General features: G+C 47.5%; 1 protein-coding gene across 1 annotated transcript in view; it reads right to left on the bottom strand.

The window, feature by feature from the left end:
* GRIN2B (glutamate ionotropic receptor NMDA type subunit 2B) overlaps positions 1-27,986 on the bottom strand; it is a 410,164-nt gene that overhangs the window by 22,722 nt on the left and 359,456 nt on the right. Inside the window, exons 5-9 of the mRNA XM_019938439.3 lie at positions 26,306-26,508; positions 25,397-25,568; positions 24,763-24,916; positions 21,865-21,990; positions 18,072-18,301 (exon numbers count right to left, since the gene is read on the bottom strand). Of these exons, the coding sequence (XP_019793998.2) occupies positions 18,072-18,301; positions 21,865-21,990; positions 24,763-24,916; positions 25,397-25,568; positions 26,306-26,508 (885 nt within the window). The remainder of the gene's footprint in view (positions 1-18,071; positions 18,302-21,864; positions 21,991-24,762; positions 24,917-25,396; positions 25,569-26,305; positions 26,509-27,986) is intronic.

The following is a 27,986-nucleotide window of genomic DNA, read 5'->3' as shown; positions in this document are numbered from 1 at the left end:
CCGCTCCCCGGGGCCTTTCGGGGCCTTTAGGGATAATAAGAGTCCAGTTGTGCTTCCCTTGTCCTTTATGGGCCTCCAATTACAATGCAAACGTCATTATTATAAGGCGACTGCTACAAAAGTAAAAGACCAATAACCCCATCAGGAGAGGAATGGATTTAACTTTTCCAGTTGACTGAGGGTTAAGTCAAAAGCCCTCTCACGTTCAATCCTTTTGTCGTCAGTCATCCTGAACTATGGTAACTCACACTCCTCTTTAGGGTTACCCTTCATCAGACATACTCGCTGAGCTCCGCTATGCACCATGATGCTGGGGTGGGAACGCTGCGTAGGAATTCAGACCCAAAAGATCAAAGATGGTTTAAGAGATTGGGTTTAATATGTGTTTATTCCAGGAAAATCTTAGAAACTGTTTTTACTTTTAATAAGTCCTTTATATAAAGCTGGTTTTATCATCATGTATCTCTTTTCCCTCTAAAAGTGGCAAGTGGCACTGTTACAGTTATTTCAGGGCTGGCTACCTCTTGTTAAATGAGTGATGGGAGAGCAGAAAGCACTTGCTGGACACCTGGCTGGTTGAGAAGCTGAGGTCTCACACTCAGAGAACACAGTCCAGACTTAGTGAGCACGTGCGTACACAGAGGGCCCACCACACCCTGCGCACGCATGAGAGGAGACGCCATCAGGGGCTTGGAGAAATCAAGTATCTTGCCAAATAAATCCTGAACTCACTGTATAATTTAAGACATGACCAGCCACAACAGTAGTATTATTCGGTATTCTCCTTATATACCTGCTTGATTTAGATGATTTGACAGCAGAAATCACAAGTCGAGCAAATTCTGAGACTATAAATGTCCAACATTTCTCTACATTACCCTCTCTTCCCCACCAGTATTGACGAAATGTTCCTCACATTCAAACGGCTAATAAAGAAAAGGAAGTACTGGCTTATGCTATGACCGCTATATGAATTATATAACTGTCTTATTCATTCATTCATTCATTCGACTAAATAGTTCATTAACTCATTCTTCAACAAATATTTGAGCACCTATGTTTGCCAGACTCTATTATAGTTACTGTGGATACATCAGTAAATAAGGACAAAAAGTCTTGCCCTCACGGAGGTTGCGTCTAGCAGGGAGAGACAAACGTTGTAAATATGTTAAATATGAACATGTCACACCATATAATATAATTTCCATTAGTGGGAAAAAGAGAAACACAGGTAGGGAGGGATAAACCTCTCTGAGAACCTCTTTGAGATTTTAGATCAGTTGCTTAACTGGGGCCTGCCCTACAGGATGTCCTGAGCTTAGACTGCCTTTTAGGGTCACTGCTCCCTGGAAACTCTTGTCTGTAATAACATACCTCCTGTCGGTGCCTTTCTCCTTGAGTCTAGCCCCGCTAGCTTGGTCTGATGTGAATTCTCAGAAGAACAACTTCAAGTTCACATCAGATAAACATATTAAGGTTAATTTTTCCACTTAAAACCCAAGGCGTGTTTCGTCTCAGGCTTGGAGAGAGACTTCTTCTAGAATAAGCAAATGAAGAGAGAGAATTACTGGCATGGTAGCTTGCTTATGAATTGCCATATATATTTGGGAGAATAATCTAGATGAGTCCATTTCACACTTATATTTCTTTAAATCCTTACCTGGGTGGACGTAAATTCGAGGTAAATGTGTGCACTAACTGGGCTATTGTCTCAGCTACCTAGCAGGAAGTTAGTCGAGCTTCCTTATCAAGCTCCATGATGATTCTTTTAAGATACCAGCCCACCGGGTCCTTTTAATGGTTCCAAGTGCATGTGTCATGTTCCCTTTGTCAATGGTTTACAGAGAACCTAGTCTACTTTAAAACTATTCTATAAATTTCAAATCAGGAGCCAATTAACAGAATGGGAAAAAGTCTCTACCCAATGCCAGAGTAAACTGTAAAGAAAAAAGTTTCTCTGTATCAAAAGGTAGATGGGACCCTTGGTGAAGGGGTAGGTGTGATTGCTTGAGTTGGGAGGGTGAGGGTAACATTAAATACACAGGGAAAGGTACCATTTTCTTTACTCACTTAGATGGTGGGACGGAAAACTTGCTCCTTGAATCTGCTATGACATTAAATTGGATTGGATGGCTGGCCATTTGGAAATAGAATTAAACATCAAAGTAATAAGTCTGGCATGAGGAAAGAGGATATTAAAAGGATGAAGTTCAATTAGGGATCGAACAAAGTAACCCTCACAGGATGTAAAAACCACATGGTCCTGGAGTAAGAAGGGGCAGGAACTGGCTTTGTCAAAGCATGGTCAGAAAGGATCATGGAGCCCTAGAGGACCACAGGCTACACGAGCCGATAACGCAGTGCTCCTAGTTAAATAGGGAGCCTATAATGGGAAGCTAAAGAGAAATGTGGCAGGTGGGAAGCACACGGCCAGGCCCTGTGATGCGCCAGTGGGAGGGCTTCATGATCACTGTGCTCGCTCCTGTAACTCACAAGTGAAATTTGAGAAGGTTCAGAAAACCATTAAAGGTAAGGGGAGCAAGTCTCACGCTGAAAGGTTAAAAGACTGGGTTTATTTAACCTTGAAAGGAACATCCAAGGACATTCCTCTATCATGGTACTTGATCTACTGTTTTGAGTGTCTGCCCCCCTCACCGGACTATGAGACCAGGGCTGTTTAAGCCCATCTCCAGCACCTCCCAGGTAGGGTTCCATGAAATCTGGGGACACATTTATACTAAAATCATATTTGCTGTTTATCAGAAATTCAAATTTAAGTAGGTACCCTATATTTCTATTTGCTAAGTCTGGCAACCCTACTCACAATGTAACTGTGGTAACCATCCAATAAATAACCTGTTGAATTAATTGCTATTATGTACTGGGTGTTATGCTAAGTGCAGAGAACAGAAAAACTTAAACAAAAAGCCAGGCAGATGATACAACAGAGGCCTTAGTTAATCCAATGAACTGTGGAAAGTGGCAGGATTCTGCTAGGAGGTAGAATCCAGGTTGAAGTGGGGGCTTACAGAAGGTGGGAGGGGTTTCAGGAGAGATTCTTTGAGAAAAAGAAGCACAGCTACTGGTCTTTCTTATCCCCAGGCCTCTAGGCCTTGACCACGGACAGCGTGGCAGCCGCTGGGATAGACAGGGACAGATGTGTGGTTGGACTCTGAACTCAGTGATGACAGGAAGGTGAGAGAGAGAGAGCGTGCTTGCACAGAGCTGTTCTGACCTTCCCACACCATATTCCGGGCAGTGGTTTATGTAGATATTTAGACTCTAATGGCTGAGTGAATAAATGAAGAGTAGATAGTGAGACTGAAAAACAACGCAACTGATTGTTTAGAGAACACCATCACACTAGGCTTGCATCACAGAGGTACGCAAGATAAGGGGCACTAACACAGCATGTCTAAAGTGTGAACTGGCCAGTGGAGACACCTCAATGGTATAGAACATGGGAAGAGAGCTCCCTGGCTTAGCTACCGAGAAGAGGAGCTTCAGGGACTGAAACCATTGGGTCTCAGGCTCTTCTCCCAAACCCACATCTAACTTGACCTTCTGGGAATTTTCCAAATGGCGAGGGGTCATTGGGGAGCATTAGTCTTTCCTTCATTAGCGGGCAAATTATGATAGAGTAGCAACTCCTTACGACAATAAGAACATGATTTCTATTGCTAAATAAACTAGTCAAAATGGATATTAATAATAAACGTAGGGATGTTATAAATTCTCTGGCTTCATCAATAATTCGCAGTGTAGCGAAAGCTCTTTTCTACGTCTTAAAGAGACCTTGAGGTAGAAGCAGTTAGGTTTACTTTTTCTGGGAGTCTGAAAGGACAGACAGCTCTTGGGCAATACAGACCATGCAGTTAGGGAAGGCTTTAAGAGGAACCCAGGTTTATCGTCTGTCCACTCCTGTAAGAAACTGTTTGGGGTAGGGCCCACTTGCCCAAGGAAATAATATTTGAAGTAGCTGTTTTCTATCACAGTGATGGGTGACAGACATAGATTTAGAAACGACCACTGAGCTCTTACTCCGCACCTAGGAGGACGCTCAGAAAGCATCCTAGGAGGGGCTTTTCTCTCAAAAGCCCCACAGGATGGCTGTGAAGAGGTCCCGGGCACCTGCTGCCCATGGCAGATACCCTCTTTCCAGGCATCCCTGGATCCAGAGCTATTTTCAGGAAGTCTAAGCACTGCAGAGCGGCACCTCCATCCTCCCCTGCACACCTTTCCAGCCCTGGCATAGTACTAGTCGTCCCCACCCCGTCTCTGAATCTCACTGAAATAGACAAGTGCAGGGATCCTGGAGGGGAGAGGGAGGGTGGGTCCTAGAGTGGATTAGGAGCAGTTTGTCTGCGGCTTTCCAAGCACATGTTGATTATCTGCTGGAAACAGCATGGCCTTTGTGAGATGGATTCCGGCGCAAACCCTGGGTCTGTCATAGGATCCGAACCCTAACATTTACTGAGGGATGCAACACTATTCTAAGCATTTCACAGTATTATAAGTATAGACAGTACGATACATCTTTAATCAGCACAACAGCTATAATGTAGGTGACATTTTTATCCCCATTCTATAATTAGGAAACTGAGGCACCAGAGGGGCTTAGGAACCCAGCCATACCACATGCTTTCCAGTAGCTGAGTCTTAGTTTTCCCTTCTGGAAAGCAGAGGTAGCATCTGCCTAAAAGGTCTGGGAGGAGAAGTAAAGAAGACCAAGAATGTAGAGCATCTAGCCCAGGAAGGCAACCCCTGGTCAGGGATGACTGGTCCACTCTGAGACCATAACTACCGATGTGGTTTCCATAGTGACCACCACGGATGATGGTCATGGTTGCTCACACTGCAGAGGAGCGCACAATATAAAGACTGATGTATTTTTGGCTTTGGAAATGCAATTTCTAATAGGCAGGCCCCAACCTATGAACACGCTGTCCTCAATAGTTCATTTATAAGTCAGCTGTTCAGAAACAGAAATACATTTCCCCAGAGAAAGAAGACTGTAAATGCTTAGCTCATTAAAGGCAATTTAATCCATAAGAAAGCAGAACTTCAGTGTTAATATTATTAGTTTCTGTTCTGGGAACATTCATTCACTTAACACCCTTCTATAATGTACCAGGCACAATCCCAGGAGCTGAACAGAGTTATTGAAAGCATGTCTGTTGCCTCAAGGAGTGCCCAGTGCAGTGAAGGAAATGGGCATCGATCAGTGATTCTAGTGGAGGGTGACAGGTGGGGTCTGGTGGTGGTAGGAGGACAGGGGTGGGGTAGCTGGGCTGGGGGAGAGGCAGGAGACGGTGATGAAGCGCTGGAGGAAGGGGAAGGGCTCCCCTCTGCTTGGGGTCAGGGCTGGCCCTCACACTTCTCTTTCTGTACTCATACCCCACTTCCTGGGCCCTGCTGCTTTTCTAAGCTCCCCTCCAGGGCATCCAAAAAGTCTCTATTTTCCTACATGATCCATGGCCACAAAATCAAAAGCCCCGTTTTTTCAGTCCAAAGGAATCACATCTAAGTGTCAAAAGGGAGACAATCTTAAAAACAAAAAAGTCTCTGAGGACACGGGGAGGGGGAAGGGTAAGCTGGGACGAAGTGAGAGAGAGGCATGGACATATATACACTACCAAACGTAAGGTAGATAGCTAGTGCGAAGCAGCCGCATAGCACAGGGAGATCAGCTCGGTGCTTTGTGGCCACCTAGAGGGATGGGATAGGGAGGGAGGGAGACGCAAGAGGGAGGGGATATGGGGATACGTGTATATGTATAACTGATTCACTTTGTTATACAGCAGCAACTAACACACCATTGCAAAGCAATTATACTCCAATAAAGATGTTAAAAAAAAAGTCTCACTAACCTGTGATTAAACTATTACTAAATGTCCCCAAGATCTCTTCATTCTAAGTAGCAGATAGTTTAAAGTTTTTTAGTTCTTTATATAAATGTTTCAACTAGAAAGCACGTGAAAATGTTCCACAACAGCAGCGGTCACGCAGACCAATAAGCCCCGCTTGAGGACTGCCCTGGGCACCATTTTTTTTCAGGGATCCTTCCTTCCTCGCTGAACCACGCGTCTTTCAGATCCTGCAAGGATGTCGAGGATGCCGCGCTGTGCACGGAGTGCTGCTTCCGGCAAGGGAGGGGGAGTGGTGGTAGACTGGCCGCTTGGCTGGGTCATCTGTAACCCGGAGGGACCCATCCTGGGTGTAGTGGATGATGTGTGATTTCGCGACCTTTCAAACCGAAAACTGAGGGCACATCATGAAGACTATTCAGGAGGGGCTGGAGAACTGCCCAGCTTCCCAACAAGCCCTCCCTGCAACCCCCAGCCCCGCTCCTGTCACCGAGACCACACCACCAAGCAGAGGTGCCCATGCTGCTGGGAGCTGTGTCTGGCCTGTGCCACCCCCAGCAGAGACGACCAGGGCGACAATTACCTGATTCTGTTAAAAGCCTCTTTTTGATGACTCGGGACTGAGAGGAGAGATTGTAATTCTAACTCAAGTGCTGGGGTGAGGGGACAGGGCGAGGCAGTCAAGAGCGAAGTCAGTCCTCCCAGCTGTGATCTCTGGGAAGACTCCTGCTCTGCGTACAGCAGCTCCTGGATGAACCGTGCAGGTCTTTTCCAAAGAAATGAATCTCACGATGTGAGATCTTAAGTGTTCATTGATTTCTTCGTGCGCGAGCGTGTGTGTGTGCGTGCGTGTGTGTGTGTGTGTGTGTGTGTGTGTGTGTGTGTGTATCGTTCTGTGCCCTTTCCATGGTGGCTCATGCTTGCCCTTGACTGCAGGTCTTCTGAGTATGGATACGTTTATGGTTACATCTGACCCCCAGCTAACTGACATCCACATGTCCCATGAACTGTTATTTATAGCTGTCAGACCACCTCTTCTCATCACAGCCTGGAATCACTGCTGTGCTGTGCTGAAGGCTGCTTGGCCTTCTTCAGCGCTGGAATATCAATTTGCATAATGAAGCAGGTGAGAGAGCCTCCTGCCTGTTCGGGCGGCCCTGACTGGCGGAGAGAAAGGGATTTGGCCGTAACTGGCCGGAATTAATCTGACGTGCTTTTACAAGGAGAAACGGAAAAAAGCAGAAATTGCCCAGCACGCCCCGTCAGAGCCGCATGTGCACCCTCTGGTGTGTGTGCGCGTTTGCAGGCATGGGTGGGTGTGTCCCGTAAAGACACGTAAGTGGATGACCTTGTGTGTTCAAGTGCATTTTTTTCCCTGGGAGCATCACTCCCTAGTGGCACCTCTGCCCGGGAGGTCTGCAGCCGCAGCGTGCTTCCTAACGCGAGGCTGTTTGCCATCTTGTCCAATTTGTACTCGAGGCCACTAGGAGACATCACTAGACATCACAGCGTTCTCTCTTCAGTACCAGGATGACACCCAGCTCAACGGCTCTCTTGTACTCGGTCTAGAAGAGGCCAAGTCCCAGCTGTCTCACGGTCTGCTGGCAATCAGTTCTTGCAAGAACTGGAACTGCCTTATGCTTAACTCAGAACCCAGTGCCGTGCAAGTGATGAGCCGGGAGATGGGTGAGGAAGTCTGAAGGAATTAAGTATTTAGCACATTTACTATCGAGGTGGTTTCTAGACTTAAGCCACTGATGGTCTCCTAGCCACGAGCACTTCAGAAGCAGTAAGTGAACACAGTTCTTGCTCTAGTTCCCTCCTAAGAGGAGGATGGAGCTGGGGGAGAACGATACATTTCCCTCCTCTCCAATTCTTTCCTCTGTCTTGAGAGTAGGATCTTTTCTTTTCTGGCCAGATTAAGTAAGTATGTATATTGGTTACTTCCAGGAAGGGAGAAAACATGGTGCCCGACAACATTCCGTGTCTCTTCGATTCGTTCATCCAGGCAACACTCGTCAAGTACGTGGCTCTTAAAGGTGCGAGGGGCTGAGTTCAGAAACAAAGACAATAGAGCCCTTGGCTATTCCTAGACTGGAGTGAACAGAAGTCTCTTCTAGGTTCCTGGGCAGAGGGTCTACCCGCTCTCAGTGGGTTGGTGGGCTTCCATAATCACCTCCTTGAGAATCCGAGAGGCCAGGCCAGACAGGGTCCCGTGACGGGGGCTGGTCTGGGTTCTGCTGCCCCAGGCCTGTGTCTCTAGAAGCGTGTCCCTCCTCCCCGTGTCCACACAGAGAGCACATGGGGCTACGGCGGTGCGGTAAGACAGGACGGCTGCAGGCTCTGGAGTCGGCTCTCCCTGGATCAAATCCGATGCCCTCACTTGCTGGTTGTGTGACTTGCGAATTTGCTTATCCCTTAAATGACTCTCCTCATCTATGGAAAGATGTCGATAATATCTAGCGCAAAGGGTGGGCACGAGGATTAAAGGAGACACGGATGTGAAGGGTCTGACAACAGGCACATAGCATGTGTTCATTAAATAGTTCAATCATTGCTCATGAATAAGGGCCGAGGCGGCCGTGTGTCTGCAGGAACCCCAGGTGCTGACGCCGGCTCTTACGGGACCTGCCCCTGAGCTGTTCTGTCCTCCCCCGTTCTCTGGGGGGCCTGGAGTGGAAGGCAGAGAGTAGGAGAAGCCGGAGGCGGGCAGCACCCACCTCGTGGTGTCGTAGTGAGCCGGCATGGATGGTCTCTGGACAAGGCCGCTGGGCAAAGCAGACTCTTCTCCTGGTCAGGCGAGCTCACGGGTTCCCCGAGAGCCTCTCGGTGAGCACCTGGGTCTCGCTCCCTGAAGGAGCTGCTCGTCTACATCAACCCCTCCGGCTCCCCTGCCGGCTGCCACCCTCCCACGTATCTCTGGATGGGCAGCTGCCTCATCCTGAGCAGGAAGCCCAGTGGGCAGGTACGTTTAAAATCACCTCCCTCCACTCCCGGCCCAGACTGCCCGAGTGGCCTGATGTGGACTCGAGGGATGCAGGCCTGACCTGCCGTGGGTGGGAACCTGTCACCTGGGTCTTCTCAGGTTTGGGGCAAATGCCAGCCCCTCCCCCATTCTAACCACAGGGGGTGAATGCCAAGCTCTCCCAGTGACCCCCTCAAAGCCCCTTCAGTAGGTCTGAGGGGTGGGAGGAAAGTGGAGGGGGCGCAGCCCTCCAGTAGCTCCCCGCAGAGCGGCTCCTCTCTCAACCCTTTTCACATGTCTGGTTTCCTGACTGCGTCCTGCTCAGGCGGCAGCTCTTGCCACCTGGACTTTTATTTCCAGCTGGATGGACAGAGTCCTGTTTCGTTTGAAAGGGTTCCCTGAGTGACTCTGATATCAAGACTTGGCCCTAACCCACCCCTTCCTGGGTGTCGCCAACACAGACAGGTCCACATGGACAGACTAATCCTATGACGATTACACAGAGGACCCAGAACCCCGATTTTCCTCCTCCCGACTCTGCCTCCTGAAAGTCTAAGCTGCCTGCACCTCGGGGACCCTCCATGTGGGCAGCTGTCAGGGTCACACTGGCCTGGAGCCATGGCCCTTGACACTCTGCATCTGATCTTCCCAAATAGGGCAGAAGAAATGTCTGAGGCTGTGGTTCCTGCAGAGCTTGAGCCGTCTGTCCTGGGCTCTCTGTGACCCTCGCTGGAAAGGAAACCTTGACATGAATTGTAGAAGAAATGGTTGGGCTTCCCCAGCCTCAGGCTCTCTCAGCCACCACCCTCACCCCGCTCCGAACACCCGCTTCCCTACCTTCCTGGCCCGAGCACATGCCCAGCTAGCCCGGCTATGCAGAAGGCTTCCCAAAATACAACAGGCTGCACATGGGCCACTGAGGCCCTTGCCCACCTCTCTTGCCACCATTATGGGGTGGAGGGTGTACTGGAAGCGCCAAAAGACCAAAACAAAGGCCCAGAGCCAGCCCGGGCCACAGTCTGCACTGTGAATACAGTTCTGACGTCTCTAAAACTTGATTCATTTTAGGCCCGATGCCTTTGGCCACATATAAATTTTCATGGCTGCGTTAATTTGTCTCAAAGGACTTGAACTTAGTTGCCCAGAAGTGAAACACTAGTTCTTAATAAATCCTCAAAACACAAGCTAAGATTTCATCAGCCTGTAAAAGCCCCCTTTACGGAAACATTTATTTCTAATTTTTGTTTTTAACCAGAGAGAAAAGGATGTTGAGGAACTCTCTTATTTTTCTTGGACATCTATAAACTTCGGAATAAAAAAACTGCTTTCAACAGTTAGCTAAGTGCAACGGCTCACTTCTCTCACAACCAGAGACTTGACCATAAGTAGATTCGAACTTCTATGGGATTCCCCAGGGCCGCTTGCTCTTCCCAACCTGGAAGAGATGGCCTGACCAGAGAGGCCCCATATGGAAGCCACACAGATAAATTCAAGGACCTGACCAGTTCAGAGACACGCTCACTATTTTCTCCCGCTCTCAGCGCACCCAAAGCTTGAGTACTGCACTTGGTGGTACATGCTTTGAGTTTGGTTAATAAAATTGTTTGTTGTCTATTGCTGGCTTTCACTTGGGGTCAATTCGGGTGGGGAAACTGTGAATTCATCCTCATGCTAATCTGTGTAGTAGCAATTATAAAAAATGTCATGGCTCCAGGAAGGCATCTATCTCTCCAATACCTTGCACAGGACCACCTTTCTAAGAAGAGATACACAGAGCAGATCTAGCTTACGATTGGGTTCTGATGTTCGTTTTTCTTTCCTTCTTTCTCTTTCCTTCCTTTTTTTTCTTTTCTTCTTCCTTCCTTCATTTCATTTTTGTTTCATTTCACAAAATGATGGTTCCACTAATATCAGCAGAATGAGACAAAAGTTTCTTTCTTTTCCAGGTAAAGACGTCCTTTCTCAGATCAACTCTGTAAAACGGAAGTTCCTATGGACATGGGAAACTTGAGCTCCTTATGCATCTTGGCTAAGTGTCAAGTTCCTAACTACCCAGTTATCCTGTTATCTTTATGTAGTTTCGGAGGATGGAGATATAGGTATCTATACACACATATGCACACATATACTTGCATATGTGAGTGTGCACTCCTATGTAACATGGAAGATACATTCATCTACATGAAGAGAGAGGACACCTGTTTACCTTTGATGAGCAAAACATCACTTGTACCTGATGATCAAATAACGTCCCTTGCAGTCCCGTGATAGGAACAGCACAGTGAAATCCAGAATATAAGAGGGTTGCATTAATAATATTTTCCCCAGAAGAGTGGTGAAAATGATACATCTTACAAAAACATGTCCTCAGTCCCCTTTGACAATGGCCTCCCTGCTCAGAGGTCTAGTAGAAGGCTGCGCGGGGAGCGTACACACAGATAACACGCGACATACTGGGAGAAACTAACAGTAATCAGGCCCAAGGACAGAGCAAAAGGGAGCACACAGTGACACGCGGGATTTTTATTGTCTCCTTAAAATTAAGCAGCAGGGAGAAGACTCCCTCTGGGTGTAAACCATATCTCTGCAAATCTTCAGGGTGACGTAGATCTGTTCTTCCAAGCAGAGGAGATTAGTCGGGGGGGGCGGGGGGGAATGAACTGGATTCTGCTGTAAGAAATACCCGCTTTGGAAGGACGGGGCTGGGTGGCTGACAAGAGCAGGTGAGTAAGAGCTCCAGGGTTTAAGGGGGGCAAGCCCCTGAGAGTGCAGGTTACAGGAGGGGCACTGAGGCCCCGTGTTTGTTTCCCGTGGCTGCCACAACAAGCCTCTGGCGGCTTAAAACAATACAAATTTCTTCTCGCACGTTCTGGAGGCCAGGAGTCCAAAATCAAGGTGTCAGCAGGGCTGCGCTCCCTCCAGAAGCTCTAGGGGAGAAGCCACTCCTTGCCTCTCCTAACTTCTGGTGGTTCCAGGTGTTTCTGTGGCTGCCACACTCCCGTCTCTGCCTCTTACTTCTCCTGGTCTTCTCTTCTGCGTCAGCTCTCTCTCTGCCTTTCTCTCATAAGGACACTTGCCATTGGATTTAGCAGCAATCCAGGACGGTCCTAACCTGAGATGCTCAACTTAATTACATGTGCAAAGATCTTTTTTTTTTCCAAATAAGGTCACCACTCACAGGTTCCAGGGATTAGCATGTGGACGTATCTTTTGGGGGACCACCGTTCAACCCCGAGAAGCCCCAACAGTATAGCAGAGGTGGGAGGTGAGGTATCCTGTGTGGGAAGTCACAGAGGGTCAGGACGCAGGTGGTCCTTCAAGGAGAGGAGGGCAGAGCGAGGCCTGATGCTATAAAGGGGACACGAGAGGAGAGGAAGGGGACCCTGGGGTTCCCTCGGGAGCTCAGCAATCAGCACGGGGACACCCGTATCCCTGGGCCGGGAGGGTGGCCACTGCTAAGCCCTACTGGATGCCTCAGTCAGGGCGGCCAGTCACGAATGGACTCGGGAATTAGAGCTCACGGGGGCCAGCTGGGGGCCGTAAGCAGTCCCGTTCTCAAAGAAACCTAGAGGAGTGCTGAGAGCTGACCCTGGGCAGCAGAGCTGGGCTGCTTAAGCCCCAGGGCTTTGTTCTGGATGCATCTGGATGGGGGCCGCCCTGGCAGGAATGAGTGGGTTCAGTACTTGGGGTGGTGGTCCATGCATTGGACCGGCTAATTAGGTTCAGCTAATTAGGAGACAAATGGGCACGTGTCCCCTCTCCCACCCATGTGTGTCCTGTACCCCATACAGTGCCAGGGTTTGGGGAGTTTTCTTCTCTTGTCACTTCCTCCAGAACTGCTCTCGGCCAGCTGTAACAAAAGGACCAGATGCCCGACAGCTCCAAGGGACTCCATGTAATAAATCACACCCTTTTTTTGCTCAGCTACCTGGAGGTCCAGCCCAGGCCCTCATTTCTAGGTCCCCGGCTAGTCGGTCATTCCTGCTGCTTTGCCTGGCGAGCTACTTTTAGTTCACTGTTCCATGACCTGACCAAGATGGTCTGGGCCAGGACCAGGGTGTGACAGATCAGGCTTGAGGTCAGCTGCCTCCACTGGCTTCTGGCCTAAAGTTAATAGGGCAAGGAAGTACCATTTGTACAGTGGCAAGCAAGGCCCATGTCCTCACCCATGCTCAAATGCCATCCAAGCATCACACATCAGTGTAGTTGTGGTGTAAATATCTTACCCCAGGCTGGCTTTCTTCCAGGATGCACATGGACACGTTTGTTTGCGTGCTGATTTAAAAAGTCATACACTGCCTATCTGCCAAAAGGACATGAGACAGCTTCCAGACTCTACGGAACTTCTCAGAAACTCAGAATAATCATCATCTAGAAAAGCCACGGGCTTCTTCCTTAGTTTTTAGAAGGCTATCCTGAATGCACCTTCAATGTTGCAGGCGAAGATGTCTGCCCTCCTTAACCAGATAAACACCTTTTGACATTTAAAGTTCATAAAGTTCCCGTAGTTCCTTGAGGAAAAGAACAGCAAAATACAATGCGGGCGTATGTCACACTGGTGGCAGGAATGTGTAAGGTAGGACGCAGCCTCGGGAGCCCCCTGGCCTGACGGCAGCCCCTGGTGACCTTGGCAGCCTCTGCCTCCCTGCAGGCTTCCTTCACCCCCTGAACCTACCACTGACGCTTCTCTGTCCTGCTGCCACCCCTCTGCCACCCTCCAACAGTGGCTTAAAGCTCACGGTCACAATAGGCCCAGGCTAAAGTCCATTTGTGGGCCATTAGCCTGCCCAGGTCCACGAAAGCACCACCATTCTCTGTTCAAAGCAATGCCTCTGAAAGACTTATTAAATAAGGGGCAAATGTTAAAATACTATCTAATTATTTTGGATCAGTTAATCAGATAGCTCCCCTTTAATAGGGGAAAAGGATCCCACTTGTTGAGCTTCGGGAAGGTAGATGGGAAGGTCAGGAAGAAAGAGGATTAACTGGAAAGAACACTGGAATCTGAACACGGTGGCACACGGCTGAGGGGCTGTTGGCCAGCCAGGAACATCAGAAGGGCAAATGACTTAACCTCTCCAAGCTTCAAGTTCCTCATCTACAAATGAAGGTATGATTATAAAAGCACCATTACATAAGAAATCTATGTGATGTACTTGGCATTACGCCTGGCTCCTGAGAGCTGAAAAAAATGTTTGCAGAGATATCAGTGTTGAAGTCATATTAATAATAATGATAATTGCTATTATTATTATCAGTCCTAGTAGTAGAGGTAGTAATAGCAGTCTTGGCAGTGGTAGTGTATGGTGACCTGAGAAGGGTTAGGTTAAGTGGAACCAAAACTGAAGGTCATTGAATGAGAGGGTAGGAGATTCAATGAGGAAGTGGGTGGGGTGCAGGGGTGTCAATACCGATCCTTAGCTGTGTCATAACTTTGTCTGGGATTCACTACAAGGGAGACATCCTGGCAAAGTGACTTTTAAAGCCAAACACACAGAAACTCAAACCCTGGCTCTGTCACTTGATAATGTATGACTTTAGGGAATCACGAAAGTTCCCGGAGTCTCAGTGCCCGTATTTGTAAAATGGGAATAGTCATACCTGATGAAGATTATTCATATAACATATATGTAAATACTTAATGTATCCAGTGCCCGGAAAATACGTCTCCTGTTCGCCTGGCCAAACTCTCCTCCATGCTGTGGTTGGCCGACTGCGAAATGAGAAATCCATCTGGATAGCTGAGAATATGAGAATGAGCACTGTGGGCTCTTTGTTAAGAGAAGAAAGATGTCACCAGCTTCCTTATATCCTCCTCCCACTGGGAGAGCTGATGGAATGTACAGTAGGGCTGCTAAATGTTAGCACTTGCACCCATATTTAGTTCTAGCATGTAGTGGAATAATTCTGAATTCAATGATGTAATGTGCTATTGCAAGATGGAAGCCATCCAATAAAAAAGGAGCCCCCAAATAGGATTTCATGGAAATTTAACTCTGAACGTTCTGACTTTGTACCTTAACATAAATGAGATCTGGGAACATTTTCCTGCCATAAAATTGAAGACAATTTCTTAAAATATCTAAATCTAATGACGACAAATATCTCCCCATCATCACTCCAAAATATTTATCGTTTGGTCTGAGTTACATAGAAGATATGTCATCCGTGATAGTCTAAACAAGTATAGAAACCCTTCTCCACTTTAAATGTTACCTTCCTTGATGAAAATTTCATGGCACTGAAAAGAGTCTTCAAAGTCACCTCATTTCTGTTCTCAATGTTATCGTTTTGAAGACTTTATTATTTTCTTTTGCTAAATTCACAGAATATACTTCCTCTCATGTAAGTCATTCTCAAGACTTAGTTTTCTTTAGGTGTTTTGAAGTCAAATTGATAAGAATTTTGACATTTTAAGTGCACTTTCAGAAAACTCTCTGACTTATAATACTGTTCCTGACACTGATCTGCAGTTGTATGTCATTGGTTACTTAAAGGTTTTCTATACTTCTGTAAATTATGTTGACACTTTCTGGTCAGATGCTATTTTGTCATTTGCAGAGTTCTGAAGTGGATCAGATAATCATTTTCAAACTGAACAGCTGTTAAAGGCTTCTTGCTCTCTTGCTGCTTTCTTTGCCTGTAATGCTTAGTCCACTGCTCTGTGCAAGAGACTCTTAAATTAGTACACCATCTCTCCCTCTCACCCTACAGACTTTTTGTAAAAATGATAACCAAGTTATGGTCACTGACCCTGTGAAGCTTATGGTCAAATAAGGGGAGATATGGACAGGTACACGTCTGTAGGTTACAATGTGGGAGACAAGCGCTATAATAAAGGTATGAATGATTGCCACGACAGAGGAGACGATGGCTAACTTCCCAGATGAGCCCAGATGAGAAGGCTTTACAAATAAAGGGATCTCTGATCTGTGTCTTGCAGTTTCAGTAGGAGTTTGGTGAGTGAAGAAGTAAGGAGAAGAACACCCCAGGCAGATGCAGAGAGGTGTCGCTGGGAAGGCTAAGGAGGCAAGGATGCCTAGAACATAGGATGCGAGAGCCTACGCCTTGGCTGATGAGACGGAGTTGCTGGTGCACACTGGGAATCACTTGTAAAAGCCCTGAGCGCCACGCCTGAAAAGAGTTGTCTTTATTCTGTAAGCAATGGAGCCTCTCAAGTTCTTTAAGCAAAGATGGGATCCAACTTCTCAGAACGTAACCAACGTGGTGTGGAGGACAGACAGGGGCAGAGCCTCTCTGTTCAAGCAGCCCAGAACAAGATGTTCTTTCCAAACCACAGAAGGGAAAACAATCTCCCTCCATCTCAATTATGCTTAGTTCAAGTAGAAAATCATTCAGTTGTTGCCGGATGGCCCTTGAGAGGATGAGAAACATAAATACAGTGTCCTAACCAATTCTCAGAGGAAACGAAAGAAAACACTGTGATGATTGTGGTGGATCCCCTACTTCACAGCCCAGAGTCCCCGGAAGGGCTGTGGCCCACCACCCTTCGACCATGTTATTTACTGCATGGTGACACGGTCCCACCACACGCTGCATGGGGACATAATCCGGCACACCTCTGCCGTTCCCTGATGTGAGGATATGGTCCTCCGTACCCCTGACAGATCCACACGTGGGGACATGGTCTGTCACGCTTCTGCCACATTCGTGTCTTAGGGTGGCCGTGGCCCACCTCAGCTCCGTCACATCCAAGTACGGAGCCCTGGGAGATCAGCTGCTCTCAGCACCACGACTGCCCAGGTCACAGAAATAGGCACAAAAAGTAGCTGTAGAAAGGGATGAAGGGAGAGGTCTAGCTCAGAGTTTCTGAGAGGATCAGAATGGTAAAGGAAGGACGCTGACAAAGGAACAAGGAGAGAGAGAAAGGTTTAAAGTGAATTAAGTGATAGATGGATGAATATCTGAAGAAATGCATAATAAATCATGAGTTAGAAAAAAAGAAGTAAAAAAAGAAAAAAGCTTAAAGGTAAGGGAGAAGGAAATAGAAGAGAGGGAACGTTTTTAAAAGGAAGGAAGAAAAATAAAGTGAAAAGGAAGACAAACCAAAGAAAGAGCCAACCTAAAGAGGTGAACATCGTGAGTGTTCCATGTATGTGTGTGTGTATATATATATATATTTTTTTTCATTCCCTTAAGAAGCTGTTTATCTTCCTTAAGCTTTTGAATGTCCTTGGTGAGTAGTGAGAGTAGATGGAGAAATCATAACTTGAGTCCCCAAAGAGAATATCTCCTCCTTTTCATTCTTCTCAAACCATCTGCTAAGTGTTTAAGGTTTTGTCTTGGGAGAAGCTGACCCACGTGATAAAGCATGAGCTACATCTGACCTATGTGGTCTAAACACACATCCGTCTATATCACATAGTTTCATCCTGGGGGAAGGGGTGGGAAATCACATTTTCTAAATCTTAAGGAAACGGAGAAGAGGAGACATTGTAAGTGAAAGTCTCCAGAGTGATTTGGGGTATCCAGGGGCTCTCCTGGGCACTCCAGGAAGGTAGCCGCTAGGACTGGGGTTGGACCAGAGCTCCCACGGAACCTGTGTTGCTTCCAGCAGACCTAGAGAGTAACATGTACTGAGCCTGGGTTTTTACACATCCTCACCCAGTAAACATGGCAACCAGCAGACTTCCCTTCCTCTCTTCGCGGCACAGGCCAGCAGGGAGGCCTGCGGTTGGTATGGGGACAACCCATTCATCGGCACCCCCCGATCCAGTTAGGTAGCAGCTACCTTTCTTCAGGACACAATGAGAACAATCCTTCTCCTCGACCCTGGGAACCTGCGAGCGTGCAGAGGAACAAAGGGGGAGCGTGCAGGCGAACAGCCCTGGGAGGAAAATGAGGGCCGTGACGGGCCGGCACCCTCAGCGTGGGTGTCCTCTAGTAACAGCCCAAAGGTGCAGCCTGGTGCTGCTGCCAGGCCTCCTGAGCGCCCCAGACAAGAGGAACCCTGTACTCAGAAAACCGCTAACACACCAGGCCCCTCATTTGCGGCCCAGGGCGCACTGGTGACAACCTTTCACAAGTGAGAAGGCGAACGTGAAGTAATATTATTTCGGTGGGGAAACTGAATTCTGCTCCTGTGTCCCAATTTCAGGAGCCATAAGGAAGAACGGTCGATTCTAAAGGTTTAGGATATTAACAGGTCCGTGAGAGCTCCGAGTATGGCTGAGAATGGGACTGGGGGAAAGATGGGAGGTTTCAAATGGTGCTCCTACCTTTTTGTCACTCAGGCCGGAAACCTGGTCCACATACTCCTCTTGGATCATGAAGGCAGCTAAGTTGGCAGTGTAGCTGGCCAGGAAGATGACAGCAAAGAAGGCCCACACCGACACCATGATCTTGGAGGTGGTCCCCTTTGGGTTCTGCACCGGGACGGAGTTGTTAAACACCAGACCCCACAGTAACCAAATAGCTTTGCCGATGGTGAAAGATGGGCCACCCGGCTCTGGCAGGACAAAAAAGACAAGGACAGAAGGTTAAGACAGAGTCACTGGTTCTATTTCAACTTACAGGTACATAGAGCTGGTAAGTTCCTGCTCAGAGCAGGAAACCCGCCAGCAAAGCCCCAGCCCTAAAGCTACCCTTAGGCAGCTTTTTCAGTTGAGAGCTTGTGTCTCTCTTCTCCTGGGACCCACAGGAAGGTGGAAGAGAAAAACCAGAGGCCTGGGGTGTGTGTGGGCTCTTACTCCAACCAATGATCATGACTCAGCCAGGGCGCCACAGGAGCCAGCTTCCCGCCCTGATGGATGTAAGACCCTTAAGAGCCCATCAAGACTGAGTAACGAAGGCAACCATCCCACTGTGGTCACACTTGCATCCTCATTACCACGTTCCCAAAATTTCTATTTGTATCTACCGAGAAAGCATTTCAATTTCAAAGAAGGTTAGCAAGGGCTTCCCTGGTGGCGCAGTGGTTGAGAGTCCGCCTGCCGATGCAGGGGACATGGGTTCGTGCCCCGGTCCGGGAAGATCCCACATGTCGCGGAGCGGCTGGGTCCGTGAGCCATGGCCGCTGAGACTGCGCGTCCGGAGCCCGTGCTCCGCAACGGGAGAGGCCACAACAGTGAGAGGCCCGCGTACCACAAAAAAAAAAAAAAAAAACGGACGGTCAGCAAGAACCTTGTGGGGTCTTTTTCTCCCACTAGTCATAGATCTCCTCCAATTTTATTCACAGATGCCGCTTTGAATGCAGTTGATCCTGATTCTCCCGTGGCTTCCAGCTCTTAGCACTCAATGTTTTGAAGGCAGCCTTGACCTCATTCCAGTGCCGACACCTCCCATCTGGTTCCCTCCAGCAGGGCCTGCCTTCCGTGTAAAAGAATACCAGGCGGCCCAGAGAGTCTGCCAGGGATCCCTGGCTTGGCCACATGCATCTGAGGGTGGACAGGGAGGCTGCATTTGTCCTCCACCCGACCTTCACACAGATCACACAGGGCTTCTGCACACGTATTTATTGTGACCTCTCTGCTTTCTCTGCTTGGCGATGGTGAAATCTTGCCTGCTGTCTGGGGCTGCATGCAGCCCCTCCGCTGCAGAAACAAACACCTGCCTGCACAGTTTTACAGCGCATTAGCACAGGTGTTTTGATGCTATCTGTGATCCTGAGAGCATCTGCTCAGCCACCTAAATCATCAGTGACTACACATGTCGAGCCTAAGATCTAACCGTGCACACACATCTGCACGAGTGGACCTTATTTCTTGGAACAGATGCATAACTAAAAAACTGTTTATAAATCAAAGTTTTGTGCATTGTAAAATGCCCCAAGGAGACTTGATAGTTAAAGCGGCCCCATGTTGAATTCTTTGGCGAAGTCAAGCATCCTTTGGTAAAGTGAGTAATCGTAAGCCCTGGCTCTGATTTTTGTGTCTGAATTTTTGCCTCTTTGATTTTCTTTGCGGGGTCGGGGAGGGTGAACACTAGCTTTGGTTCTTGACATTGTCAACATGTGTGTGTACTCTCGTGCTTCTCGGACATTTCACTTGTTACTAATGCCCACCGGGATGGGGAGTAGTCATGGCTTTCGGATGACCCTTTGGCACAGGCAGGAAGTCCCTGACTATTCCGCATTGTGGAGGCATCCAAGTGTCCACCCCAGAAGGCACACCCCAAACGAGAAGGTAGGTCTACACCTGGAAATACCTCAGTGCAGGGGTGGCTCATAGCCTGGACGTGAATTCAACGGAAGCACGAGGGGAGCTTTGACAAAATACTGACACACCATCCCCAGAGATTCTTACTAAACTGGGGTGAGGTGCGGTGGTTATTGTAACAGGCAGCCAAGGTAGAGAACCACTATTCTGAAACATACAAGGGTTCAAGTCCCGCTCTGGACTTAGTGAATCAGAACATTAGAATATGAGGTCTATGCATCTTTGTCTTTTAAGTGCCCCGTAGGTAATTCTTATGTGTAGCTGGGGTTAAGAATCTTTCCTCTTTGACACATAATTCCAGGATAGAGCTCACATGGTGGATGGGAGAAGACGCAGAGAAGGCACAATATTTCCTAATCCTGGTGCTCTCAGGAAGTTTTAGAAGAGATATCTATAAGGACCCCTTGGTCCCCTTCAGAAATCTAGTAAACTTTTCGTGAAGTCTCATAAATGCCTCAAACACATGGGTAGCCCTCACATCTCTGGACCTTCCTAGTCAGGAAGATGGACCACCCCCAAGAGTAGCTGTGGGTGAGAACTGTTATCTCCCAGCCATTTTATTTCAAATACCCAACTCCTCTACCTCCTGGCAGCGAGATGTAAGCCGGGGACACATGCTTTGGGGATCTTGTAGCTCAGAGGTTATCCTTGGGCTGTGGAGAGCTGTTTCAGCCACAACTACCCTGCATGTACCCTCGGGTAACCTGTGTTTTCTTACTCTTGATACATGTGTCTAATCTGCCTTGTTAGCACATCTGATCGGACAGACTGCTCGTAGTCTAAGGTTAGCAAAAGAGTTTCCTCTGACATGTTTATGTTACACATTTCTGCTGCCAGCTTTGATCTCACTTGCTTAGGGGTGGAACTGGGCTTGGGGTCAGGCTTGAGGCAGGGAGGGGACATACAGATTCAAACTAACATCTAAATTGGGGTCTTTGTGTGTGTTTGCTTCTTGTTGTTTATTTGCTTTAATAATGGGAAATGATCAGAAAGTTTTGGAATCTACACAAGTTTTTGTTAAGGGGTCCAGTCACATAGTCTAGAAGATAGGTAATAACAGAAGAAAGATAAAAGTTTTCACATTCTTGCTCTACTAAGTTTGGGCTACTTAATAGAATGGCTACATGTGCATAAAACTTAAAAGACTAGAAGTATATATACCAATATATTAACAGACATTATTTCTTGCTGATAAACTTACGGGTGATTATTTTTAGTTTTATCTAATGCATTTGCAAATCTTTCATAAATTCCACAATAAACTTTAAAAGTCAGGATAAAGCTCCACTCTTTTCAAGTGAACAGATGAGTAGAATGTTACAAGTGTATCCGTCACTATTTTTTTTTTTTTTGGTGGTACGCGGGCCTCTCACTGTCGTGGCCTCTCCCGTTACGGAGCACAGGCTCCGGACGCGCAGGCTCAGCGGCCATGGCTCACGGGCCCAGCCGCTCTGCGGCATGTGGGGTCTTCCCGGACCAGGGCACGAACCCGCGTCCCCTGCATCGGCAGGTGGACTCTCAACCACTGCGCCACCAGGGCAGCCCTCCGTCACTAGTTTTAAGGTATATTACTTTGCTGTGAATTAGTCTTCTACTTACTTCTCAAGTTAAAGAACAATGGTAATCCCAATTGTCACTGTACATTTAGCAATTAATATTTTCTGAACACCAAGGTAAAATGAAAAACCATAGCACTGATTAGAAGCCCTTAATTGGGGTCTTTCTAACGAGTCACCAAGGTGGTGACCTTGAAGACTGAGGGTTAGGGCGGAGGCAGGCAGCAGATGAGGGGCACAGAGATTCCGAGCTGAGAGCTAGAGAAAGGCAGAAAGGCAATGGTTACAGCTGGCCTTACCTCTGCCATCGGCGAGGCACCTGTTGTAACCCACAGGGCTAAAGTACTCGAAGACGAAGACGGCCACGGCGGAGACGATGAGTAACATCACGAACATCATGACCCACACGTCGGCGCTGAAGGGCTCTGGGGAAGCAAAACATCGGCGCTCAGGGTTAACGCAGAGAACAAACAGGTCCCGATTGACTCGCGCATTCATTCACTCGCGCGACTCCTATCTTTGCGGAAGCAAGCCAAAGGTGTGTGCGTCCCTTCAGAAAGCCAGGGCCTGGCTTAGGGAGGAAGGAGTAAGAAGCTGTGTCTGAGTGTCTCCACTCCCCTGATGGGCGTGTCGGGGCTTGTTTTCGTTCAAACATATGAGAAGGACGGCCTCTTGCCCATCCTTTCTGAGACCGTACAGATAGTTTCTGCCATGCCTGGACCAATATCTGGGTCTTTTGGAAAACAGTGGAACTAGAATAAGTACTAGACATGGATAAGTGAGTCGTGTTGGACTGGCTCTTGGTTTGCACGCCTATCTATATGCCACACCCCACAGCTGGACCTGGAAAAGTTTTCACCAATGCTTCCAAGCCTTGAGGCCAAGTTCATTCTCAACAAACTTGGTTACTCTTTGTGGCTTGAATTGGTTCAGTAATAATTAGGCACAATGAATAACTCCCTTGCCCCCTTGCTTCACTTCTCTTAAACTTTCCAGCCTGGATTTGCTTTTTCAACCTGGTTTGACGTGGTATATTTTATTAGACATCATTAGTGTAGGAGAATACGTCAATGTTAAAAAAAAAATCCATCCACATTAAATATCAGTGTCTACAACACTGGGAATTTAGCAAATGACAAGGGGACGTGATAATCAACAAAACAACCTCAATCTAGTCCCTATTTCCAGGTGACAAGGTTGATGGGACAAGAACAGGCAAGAGAGTAAGAATGTTCTACATATGCTTTCTTTAACTTTTTAAAATCATTTTTGCTGGCTCTCTTCCAGTTGATCTAAATCTCTCTGGCTCAGACATGTCTAGAAATTGAATACTGAATTCCAGGAGCCCTCTCTCTGGAGGCCTGTAAAAAGAGACAATCGCTCTTCAGTCCCATAATACAAAGCTTCCTCAATTGTGCCTCAAAATAGCCTGGCCTTTTTAGCTGTCACATCACACTGTAAATTCAGAACTAAGTGAATTTACATGCTGTTTCCTCCACCTTCCAAATCATTAATAAAGATGAAACTGAAAAGGGAGGGAAATGGGCTGAAAATTAGAAAATATTGCCTTATTTTGAAACCTACTTTACTTCTGAACTCCCAAGGGAATTATAAAAGCCTGGTCACTTCATTAATTTAATATGGCACGCACCGAAATGCACAGAAATGCAAAACCTTGCGGTGGCAGCCAGAGATGCAAAGGTGGAAGGTACAACTCAAAGCCTCTGTACGGTGGAATAGAGACCCTCTCCTCCTTGGGTCTGATTGATTGAAATCCTACTCTGATCCCAGTCTGTCCAAGATTAGGAAATAACTGAGTAAATGCACTGTCTCTATGCTTCCCTTCCCCCCATTAAGCCCAGAGCAACTTTCGGTACACAAAATACAAAAAAATATTTGTGTTGGTCTATATAGTTTAGGAAGTACTTTCACCACCTAGTTTCTACTATCCTTTAATGGCCCTTTCATTATGGATGGTTACATCTGTTTTACAGAGCAGTAAACTAAGACTTAAGAGGTCCCAGCCCTTTGTAAGTTCATACTCGGGAGGTGGCAGGGCCAGGTTATGGACAGAGGGCCTCTGAAGGCAAGTCTGTGCTCTTCCATTTTATATCACATCTTAGTCTCGGCCCCCTGCACTGTTTCCTGATTTTAGTAGTCGAGCTCTGAAATGCCCCCATGTGTACTAAAACACAGGCTGCAAGGGCAGCCACATCTGGGCTTTAATCCTGGATCTGCTCCTTCCTAGCTGAGAGACGGTTGGAAAATTGCATAACCTAGGGTTCAGTTTCCTAAGCCATAAACTGGGTATTAGGGTAGTGTCAATGAAGTAATATAATCAAAGTTTGTACAACGATGCCTGGGCCTTCACATAGTAAGTGTTCAATAAAAAAAAAGTGTTGGTATCCTTTAGAGAGACTGTGACTGGTCCAAGGGCTTTCAGCTTGTTTATGACCAAACCAGCTTCCTATCTCCTAGCCCAGTGGCCTGTTTTCAAGGTGACATTTTATTTTCCAATCCCTTTGCTCTCACAGCCCCTGCCAAAAATATGGGGTTATGAGCTCACAAAAGACCTCATCTAATTGAAATCTTGGCCTCATCTCACCCAGTCTTATATCATACGGAAGGCTTTGACACATAAGTAATGCTGGAGAGCGAGGAACAGGTTCTATGGGGAAGGATGGGGTCGGTGGGAGGGAGAATCGGAGCAGCTTTACCTGGCAAAGCCTCCAAAAATTCACGTGAAAACAGAAAAACCTTTTTTTCTTTTTTGGTAGCACTGAGCTCCGCTCTTGAAGCTAATTTGAAACAAACAGGTATTTGAATGATATCCAGAATTAGACATCATTAAAGCAGGAAGCAGCTTCAGAGATCAGCTAGTCGAAATGCCTTCTTCTGTGGATGACGAGACTGGATCCCAGGATGGAGCAAGTTTGTTCAAGGTCAAATGCAGGCGTGAGACTCAAGCAGGACCCCTGGTTACCGGTCCTGTACTGTTTTCTTACCGGGTACCATGCCTTCCTATTTTTGAGGGTATTCTTCAGTTTTCATGCTGGAGAACGATCAATTCTGAGGTTCCCCAAAGTGAAATCCCTGGCTGAGGGAAGCTCCTGAAAAATCAGCTCCTGCACCTGTTCCTCCTTCCCTCTACCTGTCCCTGGGTCCATGTCCTTCACGCCTGCAAGCCCATCACTCACCTAAGAAGGCAGAAGGTGAGACGGTCCCATTGCTGCGTGACACCATGACACTGATGCCAGTCTCTATGAAGGGCACGGAGAAGTCGACCACCTCCGATCGCTCCTCGTTGATGGTCAGCGACCCCACTGCCATGTAGGCCCTCTTCATGACCACCTGGGGAGAAAGACGCAAGGCTCCAGTTAGGGCATCCAGGAAGGCAAGGGGCCACCATGCAGAAAATATTTGGGGCTCTACAGTGCTTTCCTTTGTAGAGTGGGAACAGTACATTTCATTTATAGCCTTCCTTCGGTATCTTCCCTCGGTATTGGTTCCTGGACCCGCCGTGGACACCAACACCTGAGGACGCTTAAGTCCCAAAGTCAGCCCTTCTTATCCGCGGATTCCACCAACTGGAGACTGTAGACACAGTTCAGGATCCACGGTTGGCTGAATCCACAGATGCAAAACCCACAGGTAAGGAGGGCCGACCATATATTCACTGAGAAAAATCTGCTCACAAGTGGACCACAGAGTTCAAACCCATGTTGTTCAAGAGTCAGCTGTACTATTTTACATTTTCTAAAATTTATAAAATGAGCGTTTTAAAAATATTTAAATGAAACACGGACATGGCCCTTAATTCCTGACACGTACCTCTCCAATCATACCATTCCAGGTTCCATTGATTTTCTTCCCATGCTTGCCATTGGTCACCAGATAAAGATCATAGGTGAACTTCACAGATTTAGAAATTTTCTTAAGGATGTCAATACAGAAGCCCTTGCAGCATTTTTTGATGTAACCTGGCTCCTCGTCTGTTTTATTTCTAACCAGGTAAAGAAACAAAAAACAAAAACGAGGCTTTTATACAAGAGGCAAAATATTACCCTTGCCAACCACAAAGCAGGCCCTCCTTCACAGCTCAGCACAAGTTATGTCAGGCCCGGGTGAGGACATAAATCAGACCACAGAACTGCCATAATCTCATTACCTCATCATACTGGACCATGTTTTCTCATACTTTTAAATGCTCCTTGGAAGTATAACATATATCAGGAAAGTGCACATATCCTAAGGGTTCAGCTGGATGAATTTTCATACACTGAACCCACCCATTTAACCAGAACCCAAATTCAGATACAGAAGCGTTACCAGCACCTTGGAGGCCTCTTGTTCTCCCTTGCAGGCCCTTCCCACCCTCACCAAAAAGAACCATTATCCTGACTTCTATCAGCATAGATTAATATTATCTATTTCCAAAAATGGTTCTAAAGACATGCTGGTCTCAGAAAACATCTTTCAACACCAATGTAAACTTAAATCTTCACGAACTTGAGGTCCCGGTCACTGAGACCTCGCGAGGCCCCAGAAACGATAACATGGTTAGCAGTAATTCTCCCGGGTCATGATCCGGACAGAACCAGATGCCAGACCACAGGGCTGCCAGAAAGTCCACTGCTCAACTGTAACGAAATTCAGACATGGTGTCCAATTCGTTCTGTGCCTCGGATCCTAGCCGGGCGCTGACAGCTAGGGCAAATCTGACTTTCCCAGGCCACGTACTCAGAGATGATGCGCTTCTGACAGGGCACCGTGTTCCTCATGCAAGTTCCGCTCAGGGGGTCCACGCTTTCCACAATGACGAACGGGGCCTCCTCCAGCGTTACGATGCTCAGATGGTCATCTTCCTGCTCTTCCGTCTCAGGACACATTCGGGGCCACACGTAGTACTTCATCTGCAGAGACTTGTCTTTCCACTTGCCCACCTGCACAGGGATAAACAAGGACTCAGAAACCACTGGTGGAGACAGAGCTGCTTCTCCTGGCCTCCCCCGGGAAGCTGTTAAACGCAGTCCAAAGATGCAGGCATTGTCCGTAATAGAGACGAATCCTCCTCAGACCATATGCTCAGGATGAGACTTACTGTGTCCAGATCTAAGAAAGGTAGGCTCTTCATCTACCCACCCACTTACCAAACATGTGCCCGGCACTCTGCTAAACCTCGTGGCTTAAAGAAGCATCTTTCTGCCCTTTGTCAAGTTCACACTGAGTGAAGGAGTCAGAAATGTAAGCAAATGTTTACAGCACCGTGTGATAAGTGCTAAAACTGAAGCCTGTCCCAGTGCGGGGAGGAGGCCAGAGCCTCCTGCCTTGAGTGCCTATTGGTGTTTTCTCCTCAGCTGTAACAGAGAGCAGGACGGTGAGAGCAGCAAATAGCTTTGGGAAGGTCAACAGAGTGACTGGAGCAAGTGAGCCGGAAGGATGTGCTTTGGCTTGTGCCAGAGGTCTAGTGGGAAGCCACAGGGAGGACTGGGTGGATCTGAATTGGAATAAAATGGTAAGTCAGGATGAAAGAATACAGCACAGCTTGGCTGGGGAAGGGAGTGTGGTCGAGGGGGTGATGGACGTCACAGGTCAGCGTGGATACGCACCTGCTGGGCTGGGTGGGCGCCCCGGGGGGGGATCAGATAGGTCTCTCTGTGAGCTGCTACACGTGGCCACATGGGCCGTGTGCCTCCAGTTCACGGACTCCAGTGTGAAAGGCGGGTGCCCCTGGCATCATGCATTTGGTGGCCCTGCTGCCAATCATCGGGAGAAATGTGTGGGTTCCATTGTTTTTTAAAAGAGCCCTTCGTTCCTGTTTTTATAATAGAATCTGCACGCCTTGTTGGTAGGTTCTTGCTCTCGCTCTGCCATTGAGTTTATTGAAGAAAGAGGGAGCGCCTTTTAACTTTCTATAACCAAACATCTTCAGTTATCACCAGGAATTATAGATGGCAAGTCCCTGCATGTTCTCTCCTCTATGCAGCAAAACAAATTAGTAGCACAGGTGAGGCACCAGGACTACGAAACGACTTAATTTATGAACTACGAAAACCAACAAGGAGCAACAAATGGGCAGTATGTCATGAATCTTCAAGCAAGTGGCTTCGATTTCCGTATTCATACAAAACCGAAGTTCACTCCTTTGCTACTGCTTTCGTCTACACCTAAGTCTACCTAGTGCCTCCCCTGGTGTGGTTTATACCTCCCCCCAACCTGTCTGGTAGGTGTTGCCTACTTTCATGCCCAAATTAGGCCTGTACAGCCACCGCCTCTGTTCTCACGTGTCACTATAACACGGGCAGTGGCTCGGTGGCCTGGGCTCTTTGGTTTGGCATTAACCCTGATGCTAGTTTTCTTCCAAGCGTGTAGCCATATGTGACTTCTGTGTTCGGAATTATGCACTGAAGCAAACATCTGC

This window comes from Tursiops truncatus, chromosome 11, assembly GCF_011762595.2.
Source record: "Tursiops truncatus isolate mTurTru1 chromosome 11, mTurTru1.mat.Y, whole genome shotgun sequence".
Lineage (NCBI taxonomy): Eukaryota > Metazoa > Chordata > Mammalia > Artiodactyla > Delphinidae > Tursiops > Tursiops truncatus.
This window is presented reverse-complemented; position numbering and strand designations above follow the sequence as displayed.